The following is a 15,645-nucleotide window of genomic DNA, read 5'->3' as shown; positions in this document are numbered from 1 at the left end:
TTCCTCCTAATCCCTCATTTTCACCCCACCTGTTGGGGAAATAACCATCAGTCCCTCACCAGACCTGATATCATTGGTGCTGAGGTTTTGAAAATGTGCTCGACCAAATTGTCTGCCATTCTGATCTCTTTCTAATGTACCCCGAAGTACACGACATCTTCCATTTTCAGCTCAACTTGCGGATAACCAGGTACATTTCCTTTTTTGTTCGACCCAAAGAGGACTTGCTTTTCCTGCTGACTTGGCAATTGGCAAATACAGCATAATAAAAAAATGCAAAGAGTTTTCTGGCTTCAGTCATCCGACGTTCCGTGTCACTCCCGGCTGTTGTCACTCCGGTGTCCTACTTTCATCGGTGGACTGACACTCAAACCAAATGCTGAAGATACCCGTTGGCTGGAAAGAGTAATTACAGCTTGAAATTTGAGTTCTCCAGCACTTATCAATTATTATCATTCTTAAGGAGAGATGTTGCAGTGGTTTCAACTTCAAAAAGAAGCAACTTCTCCATATCACCTAGGCTCACCTGAGTGGAGGTGTCACACTACCTGGACACACATTTCAACCTTATTGGGGTTTGTCAACATGGGCTCGGTCTGACCTGAACGGAGATGAACCACGTCCCAGGGACCGACTTAACGAGGAACCAACTTATTTTTGAGAAAAGATACAGATTGGAGAACTCGGTCTTAATATTGGCCTGACACCGTCTTCTGGCTTACCTTAGGACACACACACGTAGGTGTTAACTAGCAACCAGAGTTTTCCATCAGTGGCACTCGCCTTCGATGTTGAGAGTGCAGACTGCTGGGGAAGCCCTTACCTGTACCAGGAGCATAAGGATGGATAGGATGACTACGGACACAATCAGATGAACTTATGGTCACAGATTATTTGTCCTTTTGTTCGGTTTTTTTAAAGGTCGTGTCGACGTCCATCATTGGTTTTGTAGTTGAGACACCACCCTTTGATTTGTTTGTTGCACCATTATGTCCAGGCGTGTCAGACACCATTATAAGGCCACCGTTTGTGAAAGAGATTGGGCCATGTTTTGTCTCTGCATGATGAAGCTGTGATGTGACTACGTTTGCCGAAGACTCTTGGAGGTGAAATTTGGTGATGTTGTTTAATAAATGAAAAGCCTGTCGTGGAACGAACCGATTATATCCTTCGGAATTTCTCCGTGACCATAGTTCCTCAGTTGCGGTTAATTGCTTTTGATCCTGGTTGACATGAATACCACTTGCCTTGCCGTTCCACTCGAGCGATGAGATTGTTCCTGCTGTGCATTTTTTTTTGGTGTTGAGGATGTCTCGGTGCTTCCCACAGACGGAACAGCAAACTGAGGGCATCCCGCCGTAGCTTGCCGTCACAGGGCAGTCCCCGAGGGTCGCGGCTGCCTCAGATGGTGAGTCGGTAGGCCACGGACTTCGAAATTCGTTGTTCCCATCATCCGTTATTCGATTTGCTTGCTTTATCCGATGTATTTTTTCGGAGGTAAAAATCGTTTAAGATTTTACGAATTCAACTCTTTTAATTTCTAATTCTCTGCTGCCCTTTGTCTTTTTCTAGAGTGCCAGCTTCAGTTGTGCAGATGGACTGCGCCCGTGCTTCGACGGCCCATCGCCGAGGGTGGAGCATTCAAACGATGTCGCGGAAAGCCCAAATAAATCTCCCGTCGTTGTGGAAAATGGAGCGGGCGAATCGTGTGCAGCAGACAATGGAGACGGCCCTTCGCCGATCACCGGTGATAAACGGCTGATGAACGAAGACATCACGCAAAGTCCATCCAGCGAGCCCAATGTGCCGTTTGTATGCGTCGATGAAAATGAAGCGAAGCCTGAATGTGGCTTGGCAAGCGGGACGGAGACCGGCGGTGATGCTAATTTCAGCCAGGACGCCCCTCACTCTCAACAATCTGCCGGTGGTCTCAGCGTCACTGAAGAATTCATCGACGATGATCCAGCAGACGTTTCATTTTATGGAGGTTGCGTGTCCATCGACACGGCGCCTCATGATGCCACAAATCCCGATGCCGACGGATCCTTTTTCTCGGGTGACGACCAGATGGCCGTGCAAACGCTGCAAATTGAGCAAAAGGCTTCAAATGACGACGACGACGACGACGACGCTGGTGTGATCAACTTGGTCGATGCTTCGCCATCCGGCAGTCCAGTAGCATCGACGCCCAATGCGACGCGCGTTAGCGACCGAAGCCAGAACGATGTTTTACCCGTCGTCGATGGACGACAGCAAAATGGAAAAAGTTATGGGCATAGCGATTCGTCGTCCTCTAGCCTGTCTGGTTCACCTGAAGGTGGGTCGGATTGCCTTGAAGGTGGCCTCGTCATTGGCAATCCTTTTGCCTTCTCAGATGTGTCGCCCACAAAACCGGGCTGCTGTGACACTAACCAATCCCTTTATGGCCTTGCTGGAAGCATGGAATGGTCGGAGAGTTTTTAACCATTTTCCCAACATATACCTACATGCTTTTTTTCTTTTCTTTTTTCGTCGAGCCACTCGTTCTTTGGTATCGAATAGGCAGGTCATTGTGCCGCGACGTGAAATTGTCACGTGTGCCAATGTTTAGGTGATACGACAGTGTTGGTGTTTGCCCGACGACGACCCCAGACTTTCCGGGTCCGGTCATCGTGACACTGGCATTGTCACGGACAGGTTCCGGTGTCTTTTTAATTTTTTCCTTCGACCAAAGTCATCGTAAATGATTTGAATTATTTTTTCTATTTTTTCCTATCAGTAACTGACCTTTCTGACCTTTCGACCTCCATTTGTCCCTCCTTTTATGAAAACGTGCATGAACGCTCTTACGACCGATAATGTGATCGTGTTCCTCTAATGCGTGGCTGCCTTGCATGGAGTCTTTCAGGCGTGTTTACCTGCGGTACGAGGAGGCTTCCTGTACTGCTGGGATCGTGCTTCCTGTGGTTTTCTTTTAATCTTCCTCTGCAATGTAACATACTGCGGTGGTGAGAACTTCCCCGAGCTTTTGCCGCGCCCGGTTTTCATGGCCCGCGCTGCATTTTCTTGCCTTTCGACGAATGTTCTGCTCAACTCCTGCTGATGGTCATGTTGTTGTGGGTCCTTAACTTTCATTTGTCTTTGTTTTTCTTTTGCCGACTGGATTGAGGAAGCGAGTCGCAAGAGTGCATTTCCTGTAATTTTGGACCTTTACCTTAAATGTACTTCGCGATTTTTCATGGCAGTTCAGTGTATGTTGGAAAAATAAATAAAAGGCCAAAACTGTTTCCAAAGTGGATGACTTGTTCAAGAATTCTTTCTCTTGATCGTTGACTCAAAGCGCGTAGCTCGTTCGCCACATGACCTTTGTTTGAGGGTTTGACCTTTGATGCTGAACGGTGAAATTATTCGGATCGAAGGTCTGCTCGCTTCCTTCATCCGTCGAGGGCTGTATTGACGTCCCGAGGAAAACGCACCAAAGGCAACTGGGTAGACTGACCCACACGTTGCGGACACATTTGCAGACGCAGCGTGTGATATGCTGGAAATTGGGTTTTCCAAAAGTGTTCATGGACCTCCTGAGTCGATGGGAGTGACGGCCTTGGCCTTTCCTCGCTCTGTACGGCTTGTGGCCTGCATCAGGGAGCGGTGGGGCTGGAGAGAGACAGAGAGGGGAGAGAGGGGACTACTCACACACCTGTGCTGTAACTGCCCACAAACCGATTGTTTTTATTCCTTCACTAACAAAGCTGTTTGTGTCTATTAACCGCATGCAAACTCTTGCTCTGCTTGAATTGAGTCTTCCTTTCCTTTCAAGGAGCCAAGTTTTTTTTTATCACTTGATAAGTTTATCTATTTTTGTTTGGAGGAAGATATGAAGATACCGTGGTTGAGGTGTTTGGAAGATAAATGTCTCGTTTTATATTTTGTTGCCAGGTTTGCTTCACGCGACGTCATTGATAATTATCCGAGTACGACCCTTGGACGCAAAACCGGTAACTTGCAAGTGACCTGCTCGTCCATCGGATCTTTTCAAACTGAAATAACTCATTGGATTAAGAATCGACTTGACGGAATAGCTCAGAGTTTTCTCAAACTGGACTCGACGTTGTCTCGTCTGGGTTCGTGGAATAGGATCAAAGTCTTGAACTGTAATCCAATTGCTTTTTTTAAGCTGGACCTTGCGTCGTACAGCATTGCCACCCTTTAAAGGGAGACACTGAGCCGTCTGTACTGTCGAGGTGCACTCACTGGTTGATGGCAAAATGCCCTCGGTACCTTTCAAAAACAATAGGCCATTGGGAACCCATGCCCTGATCAAATCTCAAAATCCTCCCTCCAAACACGACCGACCAGAGCTGAGCTCAACGGTTCCAAAAACAAAAGTCTGACTCACGGGGGCTACACAGAGATCCAACGTGCAGGCTTTGAATATCCCGAGAGCTTTAATATCATTGATCTGTAGATTGATTCCTTGGGGAAGAAGAGGAACATTGCATGTTCAGGGGTGCGCGTACACACACACACACACGCACGCACACACACACACACACACACACACTTACGATATTACTCTTGGTAAGGGATGTTTGTCTGGTCGTGTGACATGAACTTGGAGACCGACGGAAGCATCTTGTACCTGGGAATGTCATCCTTCCTCGGGGAGGGGCAATTAAGGCTTTTTCAAACAACTCTACAACACAAATGAGCTTGGAAGGCATTGAGAGGGTGTGTGTGTGTGTGTGTGTGTGTGTGTGTGTGTGTGTGTGTGTGTGTGTGTGTGTGTGTGTGTGTGTGTGTGTGTGTGTGTGTAACTGGTAAGGCAATTGCAAACCACCCAGGATACTGCTTCCGCAGTACTGAACCTGTCTTTGGGTGGAACATATATATATATATATATATATATATATATATATATATATATATATATATATATATATATATATATATATATATATATATATATATATGTACAAACATAATTTATAAATTAAAAAGAAGAATCAAGCATTACATAATCTGACAACTTACCAAAACCATTTTCCATTTGCCTCTTCATTATGAACTTTGGTCAACAGTCCCTGGGTGAGGACAATTCTGAGTTGTTTTTGACCTTTAACCTCGGTCATTGCAGTGTAACTTTTCAGTGGTGCTCGGCAATTGCTTATGGACCGTTAAATGTCCACATGGCCTCATTAAGCGGAGCCGACTCGAACAAACCAAGCTTCCATCCACGTTGGAACTCTTCATTGTGCGTATACCGTGACTCGCCTGACTCCCAGCAGCCCTGGAGAACCAATGTGTGTTATTGTTCGAAAATATGAAAAGTCCTTCAGTGATGGTTTGCTTGACAATGGAAGTGATTTGCGATTTGCATGAAAACAAACAAAAACTCACAGCCGTTTTCTCTCCACCTTTCCAGGTACCCTGATGACCGAGAACACGGAGGAGATGTTCTGGATCTCGAGTCCTCAGTTCTGCTGGGACCCTCTTTCTCAGAATCGTAAGGGTCATTTGCTGGAAAACGTCCGAAATGTTGATGCCAAAGGGACAGGAAGACCATCGCAGCCTGTGAGTCGTCGATCACTGATCGTGGTGCTGTTCAATGGTGGTTTTTTTTTCTCTTTTACCGTAAACTTGTCACGCATTCTGGTTGTACCAAAGGGACACTGATTCGAGGTTGATGAGTCGAATGATCTCGATGTGTTATTTGGTATCGGCCTACAAGTTGTAAGGTGCAGGAATGGGTAAGATGCATCTACCTCTGTGGGAAAGTTGTGCACACAGGTGTGGGCCAAGTCTCTTTTCCATCGACCTTCCTTCGTCGTTGTTACTTGGTCGATAAAAGTCCTTGCCCCTTCCTTGTGCCATTGAGTTCTGATATTTGGTAGAGGAAGTGGCGTTGGCACGTTGGGTATAAATCGGTGATGCCAGGCCTGTGCCGATTAGCTAATCTGTGTTTTGACTCAACGTTCAACATGTTGAGTGGTTTATGTTTTTTTTTTTTTCCTCCTGATGGCATGACCGTATTACGAGCTCTTTCTTCCATCCAGGAGCCTCGACTATGGGTACAAATAATATCAGAGGGTAACCCCAGCTGTTTGGTGGCGATTTAATTTGAAGGCTCCATTTGAAATGTGCTGTAATTGGTTTTTTTTATTTGTATACAGTGTCGAGGCTCATGGAGGACCTAGAACACGAATGGACGAGGACGTAACGCAACAAAAACAGAAGAAAGAGAGGAGGGCGAGTGAGGGGAACACGCCAACCGTAGAGTTGAGGGACAAAATACAGGGAGACTTGGACAAATGTGGGGATGCATGACAACAAGGGGAGGACATGGGGGGGTGGGGAGGGTATGCCTGGTGTTGGCTTAACGGTTAGGGTGGTGGGCTTGGGATCCGAGGATCCTGAGTTCAAATGCCACTCAGCTGTTGAATTAATACCAAGTGGGGTTGACTCTGCCTGTCGTCCTTTGGAGGTCGGCAGAATGAGTGCCAGCTTGCTGGTATCCTGTGTCGGAGTGGCGACCCGTCCAGGATTGTGTCCAATAGCCAAGGAGACTGCTTAGGCAGCACCAACGCTCTTTACAGAGTATGGTCCCAATGGATGTATGGATGGATGGATGGGAGGGTGATCGAGATGGATGCAGTGTCAATGTTTCAATCACAGAAGTGGAAGGAAAAGCTGGAAAGTTGGAGAGAGGTGGGCTTAGGTGGGTTAATGGGGGTATAAAAGCTACTGGTGAGACAGCTGACTCATAGCCCTGAAGGGAAGAATAAGATTGAAGAGACTGTGGAAGTTGGTTGCACAGGTGGGAGAAAAAATGGAAAACAAATGAGTGGTGGGGGTGGAGGGGGGTCAGAGCATGGAGAGGACAGATAGTTCAATACTTGAAAGGAGGCGGTGGAAGACAGAGACCACTGACATGCCTGTGATGTCAAAGTGATAGGCCCATAGACTCAGCATAATCATGGGAGATTCCAATAATTTAACGGCCTTGTTTTCCATGGCATCGACGTGAGCTGGACGTGAGACGGGGGAGCCAGCCCGGAGGGGAGAGCAGTACTCGATCAAGTTGTGGATGAAGGCCTTGTTGTCGGTGGATAAAACTGTTCTGAACCTGAACGCCCGACTGTTAAAATATTTTATGTCCATCTCATCCAATTATACATTGTTGTTGTTGTTGTTTTCTCCGCACTGGCATGTCAGATCAATGTGGTCGCAGCCAGGTGTGAACCTGCTGCTGGAAGCGATACTATTGGCATCAAATCCTAGCTTTGTATCGATGTGGCTGCACCCATTGTTGAACATATTACGGTCTTCTCGCATCTTGCAGTGTTTCTGAGCGTGTTTGGGAGATTCTTCACTCAAGTTGTAAACAATGACTGAATCCAAGATGAGATGAAAGGTTGTCTGTATTACTCGCTCATCTGTACAGTGAGAGACGTTTGTCTGTCTGCCTGTGTGTCGCCATTTTTCTCGGAACTGGCCAAACGGATCTCCGTGGAACTTTCAGAAGGTCATCAGTGAGTCCCGGGGAGTGTTTCGAGGCAAACCCCTCCCCCCCCCTCCCAAAAAAATTAAATTTTAAAAAATCATTTACAGTATTGTCACAATATTCTCAAGACATCAGTGTGAAACCACTTTGGTTATTTTTTTTGGGATGTTTTCCATCTGCGGTGCACGATCACAGGAAGACTCGTTTTGAACCTCGATGCTCAGGTCTGTTTCCTCCTCCTTGCTTTTTACCGTAGACATGCCAAACCGAAGTGTTGTTGAACATGACGAAGGAGTTGTGCACAACTGAGCGAACGCACGTCAAAAATCTGGAGGTGTTGACCCTGGTGAGTTTCTGATAAAGCACCTTCTTGGATTCCGATAAGAGTAGCTTTTCTTGCTTCGATACCACTGTTTCATGAGCGGAGACCTGACGATTCGAGAAAATTAATCTGGAAACGGAATGAAGTCAATAAACAAGGTTAAAACGGGCATTCGGACAATTGTTTTGCTTAATACTTCCACCTTCCTTTCCTCGAGGAATGAAAATATTTTGCCTCTATTTTTATCGCAGGTATTCCTGTCGAGCTACCACGAGGCGCTTCGTACACAATGCGTCCTGTCGACATTGCATTCACTTGAGTAGTATCACCGTGACTGACACTGGTGTCGTCGTCGTGTCTCCTTTCAGTGGTTTCGTAACTTCGTTGGCCAAGAAAGCGTGTTGCCGGAAGCTCTCGAGAGCCGGTTGTTCGGTAACTTGGAACCACTGCACGCCTTCCACTGCGCCTTCCTCAAGGAACTGGAGCGTCGCCTTGTATTGTGGTCAGCTTTAAATAAGGAAGAACGTCAAATGTTACTTGCTCTGCTCTTTTCAGACGAAGAATATTTGAAGATCGATGATGAGCATTGCAAGTCAAGCTGTCGACAGTGTTAATGCAGGACAGCCGAGGTTTCAATCCCGACTCGGCTATCAACTGTCGTCCTGGTGTTCTGCATGCAGTGTGATTCATCAAAGCATGTGTGCCGTCCCTCGGATGGACGTTAAACTTGGCGTCCTGCCTGCTGGCATTAGTTGGTTTACATTAAAGACCCCCCACGGTGTTCTTTGTGACGAGTGGGCGAGCTATCAGCGGCACCCTGAACAAATTCTAAATTCCTGCTGTAACCTACAGGGGGCACTGCGTCAGTGGCAGAGATTCACTCCCAGCATTGATGCAAACCCACAGCCATGTGCTGCACATGAACAATGGACAAGGTGCATTGTGGACACCAGAATGATGTGTTGCTGGGAACCGTTTGGGAACTGGGTGTGTTGCAGCATTCCAGACGAGTTTGATACTCTGTGCTTGGAATTTTGGGGATGTTAGTTACTGGGTCTGGGCATGTTGCTGAATGCTTGGTGAGCGTTTCAGGAATTCTGAGCACATTGCAGGGTATCAGATTACATTGTTCTGCGTTTGCACGGTGCTGCACAACACGTGTTCCACTCCACGTGACATTCTGGAATACGTGCTCCATATCCATCTCCATCAACCCTTTATGATTGTGCATTCCTTGCAGGAGTGGAAGGTCGGTCTGCCAAACGAAAGCAGATCAACATCGGGTTGGGGATGTGTTGCTGAGGAACATGCGCTTGTTTAAGGTCTCTTGGCTTCCCACTTTTCCCCATATAATACCCAACAAAATCCCCCTCACCACGCTCTCCACGCCGACTCCTCAAGGATCATAACAGTTTTTATTATCCATAGTACATTTGCTTATTTAACCAAAGAGACGGGTTAATTTTGAATGTATCATTATTTCTCCGCTGCCGTCCCTGGCCCACAGCCCCTCACCGAATCGCTGGCACAGCAGGAAAACACGGTGGTAGCACTTCTTCGTGCACAGGATGAGTCGTCGTGCCTCAAATCGTTGTGCCATAAATTTGAGATGCAGCGAGTCTGTTACCTTCCTCTGTTGACTTTCTTGGCACAGCCGCTGCACCGACCCTTTCAGTACCGCCGCCTTCTGGCAGGCCTCTGTCGGAATCTTTCCCAAGATTCCGCTGATCAGCGGGACTGCTGTGGTGACTGCACCTTGTGCTTTGTTGAATATGAGTCTTGGCAAAATCCCGTGCTTTTTTGTAGTCTGTGACTGATCATCTCGAATCATTGAATGCAATGAAGGGTTATTCCGGTGATGTTTCTCTTGTTTAATGTTCCTCATTATAGACCTGATTCAAATTGCCCCATCTTCTCAGCTGCACTGGTTGAAGTCACTGAGGTGACATCGAGGCTCGAAGGTGTGTTGGTTCATCTCGAGAATACGCTCAAATTGATGGAGCTCAGGAGAGATCTGGACGGAGCAGGCGAGCTGTCAGCACCAGGGCGGGTAATCAATATACTGTTACGGTTGTGGGGGTAGATGTTGGAATTTAGTTCATTATTATCATTACCTTTTGAATCATTGTTCTTTGTAAATATTTGTTTATTTTCATTTTAAGAAACTGTAGCTGTGTATTTGTAGTGGGGTTCGAGTATAACCCCCGCCCCCCCCCCACCCCCGTGCATCCATTTCTGTTCTGTGCTCTTCCGTCCCTCCGCCATTGTGGCACACATAGGGTGCTGCCTCGTCTCTACCGAGGCTGGAGTGGGTGGGGGGTGAGAAAGTCAGTCAGGACATTCACTAATCTCAGCATCTGCAAGGAACAATGCCCATCTCTTGTGTTCAGACAGTTGCGGAGAAGTGCTTTGTTAGGGGTCAAGGGGGGTGTGTGCTGTGCTTCCCCCTCCCCAATCGTGCATGGCCCCACCTGGTTCCACAGAGGGGAACAAATTTATGGGACACCTTAATCAAGCTTTCTCTAAGTCAAATGAGGCTCGTCGAGATCTTGGAAGGAATTTACACGTTTCCCAAAAATCGAATAAGTCGGCCATTTTGACACACTTCCGGTCACATGATCGGCATGACTTTCGCAATTTTACATCAGGAGCCTGTCCCAAAGTTGTGACCCGAATTTGGTAGCATTGTGACTGATGGGTCTGGAAAAGAAGTTTTTTTTGAAGGAATTTACTAAGTCGGCCATTTTGACATACTTAAAGTCACATGACCGGAACGAGCTTTGCAATTCCTGTTACCAGTCAGGAGAGGAACTTTGCTGCGAAATTTCAGCCGGATCAGCCCAGCGGTCTGGAAGAAGTGGAAATAGGAGACGGACGGACGGTGCACGATGACGCACTTATCTGGAATGCCAATTCCAGAAAAGCCAAGAATCGAGTTCTGAACTTACACAAGAACTGGCACAGACATCAGGGCTTCAAGTGGTCTCATCTATTATCTCAGAAGGTCTCTTCTCAAGCAGTCTCTATGGGCAAGTTGCTGTCACAAAGCCCTTTCTGTGTTAAGGTAACAGTCAGACTGAAATATGCCCAACAACATCAGAGTTAAGATGATAATGAGGGGGGAAAGAATGTCCCCCTCAAAGTCCTGACTTTCACATCATTGAAGCTGTCTGGGATTATTTGGACAGAAAGAAAAGCCAAAATCAAAAGACCAATTATGGGGAAACGTTGTAGAATGCAAGGAACAACCTCCCAATGAAATCTCTCCAGAAATTGCAGGAAAGTATTTCAAAATGGATATCTGCTGTTTATCCGTGAAAAGGAGTCGGTCGCACCAAATATTCCTGTGTCGGAGTGGCGACCCGTGCAAGATTGTGCCCAATAGCCAAGGAGACTGCTGAGGCAGCACCGACGCTCTGCACGGAGTATGGTCCCAAAGGATGGATGGGTGGATGGAGACACCAAATATTGAAATTCGATCCATTAATATTGTATTTCAAATCCAAAATAGAATTCAATTTTGTTTCATTCAAAAAACATGATTAAAACACCTTTTATTAGCACTGAATGGCTCTACAAACGGATTAGCAACAGAACACATACCTGGTCGTTTGAGCTTGGAATTTCACTTGACGTACAACTTTTCAAGAACGTACTGTATATGTGTATGTATATATATATATATATATATATGTATGTATATATATATGTATGTATATATATATATATATATATATATATATATGTTGTTGCGAATTCGCGCCCGCCGGCGTGCGGACGGCCACGTGACTCGAATGGCGGCCGCCTCGCCCACCGGAACGGACAATTCTGTCGTGACCCTCTCAGAACAACGCCGGGACCTTGCACGGGTGGGGGTTTAACCCCACCACGACCGTGCCAATTGCCCACCCGCGCAGGATAGGGTTGCTCACCAAATTCGATCTACCTAAGTACCTGCGCGGATGGTCGACTGGGCGATTGTACCTCGCCGCAGGCTGACTCCGGACACGAACCATTTAAGCGGTCCGTTCCGTGCTATCGGGATAACCGAGCGGTGTTATCGTCGGCCTCGACGGTTCCGATTAATTATCGGGCGTATTAAGCCCACTACGAACCCTTTATGTGAAGCAGGATGGAGGGTCAATTAAAGAAAAGACGAAGCAAAACAGGAAAACAGTTCACACAATGCACATTTATTTTGCGAGACACGGAAAGCACACATATACAGCCAAACAGTCAAAATGCACCTGTAGCAGTAAAACAAAAGAAACAATGACGCAGAGTTACTACCGAATACGCGTACACATGGCAACACTTATACAGTTCTACTTTACAGACTTTATATATGTATGTATATATATATATTTATATATATACATACTTTATATATTATATTCTACTCAGTCAGGTCAGGTTCGATCTGTGACCTGCTACAGGTACCATGTAAACCTGTACTAACCTGTTCCATGGTCGGGTTGTCGGCGACTAAACCGTCTCCCCCACCAGGTTTTCTGGTGAGGAGGGTGTTTGGATATGGACACCCAGCAGGATTAAAAACAAAACCTGTCAAAGGGCGGAGGAGCTCCTTGTGAGCCAACGGCCATCCATATCTAGTGCCCAACTGTGTCTGCGGACGTCCTCCTGCAGTTGGGTTACTTCTTATTAGGAGGTTGGTGGCAGGATTTGCACTCCAGCCACCGTAAAACGCTTCATTCCGCAAAACGCAAAAACGCAAAAAAATCTGAAAACCCACTCCGTGGGAGTACCTCCTGTGCAGCTTCCCTTCGCAGGGCAGCTCACCGGATGATGGGATTGGGGCAAAGCCTTCGGGACCCCCCAATCTTTGATAGGAGGAAACCACGGGGTAACATCCCTGGGTCAGATTGCGGGAGAGTGTGTCGGAGTGGTGCTGAGGTGTCGTCCACCAGACGGCGGTCTCCTTGGGTTAACCTGAGGCGGTCCCTTCGGGTGGGTGCCTGGAATGTCCTATCCCTAAGAGAGGATGATCACCTGTCTCTGTTATCATCTGAGCTCAAGCGTTTGGACATCGGGATTGCAGCTCTCTCTGAGGTTCGGAGACCGGATTGCGGCGAGATAATGGTGGGTGGTTACACCTACTATTGGTCTGGTCGCTCTGATGGTTACCATACCCAAGGAGTTGCTGTAGCTGTGTCCAATAAGCTGACCCCAATGATAATTGAGGTAACACCGGTCAACGAGCGTATTATGAGATTAAGGATTCGTCACTCCTTAGGTGTCATTTCCCTGGTCTCTATTTATGCTCCGACTGAGGCGAGTGATCTTACCGTGAAGGACACATTCTACGCCACACTCGAGTCTGTGGTTGATCAGTGCCCCAGACGAGATACACTTCTAGTCTTGGGGGATTTCAATGCATCGACTGGAACTGATAGGGATGGTTATGAGGTGTGTGTTGGTCCCCATGGGTCAGGAACTATGAACCAGAATAGCACTAAGTTCCTTGACTTTGCAAGAAGTCATGGACTTAGGGTGGCTGGTTCATGGTTTCAGCGCCCGCACGCTCATCGCTGGACTTGGTATTCCAACGCTGGCGGTGTGGCAAAGGAGATTGACCATGTCCTCATTGACGGTCGTTGGAGGATGATCCAGAACTGCAGGGTCTACCGGAGTGCTCAGTTCCTCAATACTGACCACAGGCTTGTTGTAGCAACTCTAAAGCTGCACCTTAAATCCTGGAGAATGGTACCATCCCAGCCTAGGCTGGATGTTGCCAAGCTCAGGGATGAGAGAGTAGCTGAGGAGTTTGCGAACAGGCTGAGTGGACACTTGGGGGTCTGGGTGGCTTGGGGGGTCCTGAAGAGTTGTGGAGCACCTTCAAGACCACCGTCCTTGATGTTGCCGGTGGATGCCTTGGAGTTCACCGCAGGGCAAAGAAGAATTTTGTCTCTCAAGGGACACTGGATACCATTGACCAGAGTCGCAGGGCCAGGCTGAATGGCAGAGCTGAGCTGTTCAGGGAGCTGAGGCGTAAAACTGTACGTGCACTGAGGGTGGACAAGGAGGCCCTATGTGCGAGGAATCTGTGAGGGGTAGAGCATCACCTGTGGACAGGTGATTCTCGTCCCGCTTACAGAGGGAATTCGCGCATTACGTTCATCCAAGCCCATCCCTCGGAGCACTGCAGTTCGAGCAGAGAGTGGTAGGCTCTTGACAGAGGAGTCTGAAGTGAAGGCCCGCTGGGCCGGTTACTTTGAGCGGTTGTACCAGGCTGATCCCCCAGCTGTCGAGTTGGACGTCAAGGGTGTTACAATCCCTGTTGCTGACCCTCGAATCAACTGTGGTCCACCATCGCTTGTGGAAACACGGGTTGCGGTGAACCAGTTGAAACGGGGCAAAGCTCCAGGGATCTGTGGCATCCATGCTGAACTTCTCAAGGCTGGTGGAAATGCTGCACTCGCGTCGTTGCATGCAGTTTTGTGCTCTGCCTGGAACACAGGCATCATCCCAACTGACTGGAAGAGGGGCCTTGTTGTCCCTCTCTGGAAAGGGAAGGGTGATCGCCAAGACTGCAACAACTACCGAGGGGTGACGCTGCTCTCAGTGCCGGGCAAGGTCTTTGCTCGGATAATTCTTGATAGGGTTCGCCACCATCTGCTTGAGCACCAGCGTCCAGAGCAGTCAGGCTTTACACCAAAGAGGTCAACGATTGACCGTATCCTTGCTCTTCGTGTCCTCACTGAACGCAGACGAGAGTTTCGGCAGGGGCTGCTTGCAGCCTATGTTGATCTCTGTAAAGCGTTCGATTCAGTGAATCGGGATGTCCTCTGGAGGATTCTTGGTCTTCGTGGGGTGCCACCGAAACTGATCGATCTGATGTCTGAACTCTACTCTGGTACTGAGAGGGCTGTGAAGTGTGGTGGTACCGCCTCTGACTTATTTCCAGTTGTTACTGGAGTTCGTCAGGGATGTGTACTTGCCCCCACACTTTTCAGCACTTGTATGGACTGGATTTTTGGGAGGATGTCGGAGAGATCAGGATGCGGTGCATCGTTTGGCAATGGCAAGATCTCGGACCTTGATTTTGCAGATGATGCAGTCATCTTTGCGGAGACTTTAGACATCCTCTTGGGGGCCCTCGAGGTGCTGAATGAGGAGTCGGAGCCGTTGGGATTACGGATTTCTTGGGTCAAAACAAAGATCCAGGCTTTCGGTGACATCTTGGATGCTGCTGTCCTGTCTGTGTCTGTTTGTGGTGAGGGATGTTGAGGTCGTGGATAGATTCACTTACCTTGGCAGTGATATTCATGTCTCCGCAGGTTGTGAGCCGGAGGTCAATAGACGTCTGGGTCGGGCCTGGGGAGTCATGGATTCACTGGATCATGGGGTGTGGCGCTGCCGGTACCTGTGCGGGAGGACGAAAGTCCGAGTCTTCAGGTCCTTGGTACTTCCAGTCTTGCTCTATGGGTGCGAGACTTGGACTTTGACCAAGGATCTGAGACGGAGACTTAATTCCTTTGGTACCAGGTCTCTTCGGAGAATCCTTGGCTATCGCTGGTCGGATTTTGTGTCCAACGAGCGGTTGCTGAGAGAGACTCGGATGAGATTTGTTACCTGCATAGTCCGTGAGCGTCAGCTGCGGCTGTATGGACATGTGGCTCGTTTTCCTGACGCTGATCCTGCTCACCAGATTCTCTCAGCGAGGGAGTCTCATGAGTGGAGGAGGCCAGTGGGCCGACCACGTGCCTCATGGTTGCAGCAGGTTGACCATCATCTCAAGGAGATGGGGATGGGCCTGGCATCTGCCTGGGGGATGGCCAGACGGAGGCCCCTGGAGTACCGGCGGAAAGTGGACGCAGCGACG

General features: G+C 48.1%; 1 protein-coding gene across 4 annotated transcripts in view; it reads left to right on the top strand.

Annotated features, from left to right (window-relative positions):
• Positions 1–15,645, top strand: part of LOC147009167 (FERM, ARHGEF and pleckstrin domain-containing protein 1-like) — a 62,835-nt gene that overhangs the window by 30,827 nt on the left and 16,363 nt on the right. For all 4 annotated transcript variants that reach the window (XM_085862694.1, XM_085862693.1, XM_085862692.1 and 1 more), the window contains 8 exons: positions 1,330–1,408; positions 1,573–2,317; positions 5,402–5,550; positions 7,737–7,826; positions 8,171–8,304; positions 9,043–9,124; positions 9,310–9,547; positions 9,722–9,852. In XM_085862694.1, coding sequence (XP_085718820.1) covers positions 1,330–1,408; positions 1,573–2,317; positions 5,402–5,550; positions 7,737–7,826; positions 8,171–8,304; positions 9,043–9,124; positions 9,310–9,547; positions 9,722–9,852 — 1,648 coding nt within the window. The remainder of the gene's footprint in view (positions 1–1,329; positions 1,409–1,572; positions 2,318–5,401; positions 5,551–7,736; positions 7,827–8,170; positions 8,305–9,042; positions 9,125–9,309; positions 9,548–9,721; positions 9,853–15,645) is intronic.

The sequence above is a fragment of the Eptatretus burgeri genome, chromosome 17 (genome assembly GCF_056783735.1).
Source record: "Eptatretus burgeri isolate ZD-2024b chromosome 17, Ebu_testis_v1, whole genome shotgun sequence".
Taxonomy (NCBI): domain Eukaryota; kingdom Metazoa; phylum Chordata; class Myxini; order Myxiniformes; family Myxinidae; genus Eptatretus; species Eptatretus burgeri.
This window is presented reverse-complemented; position numbering and strand designations above follow the sequence as displayed.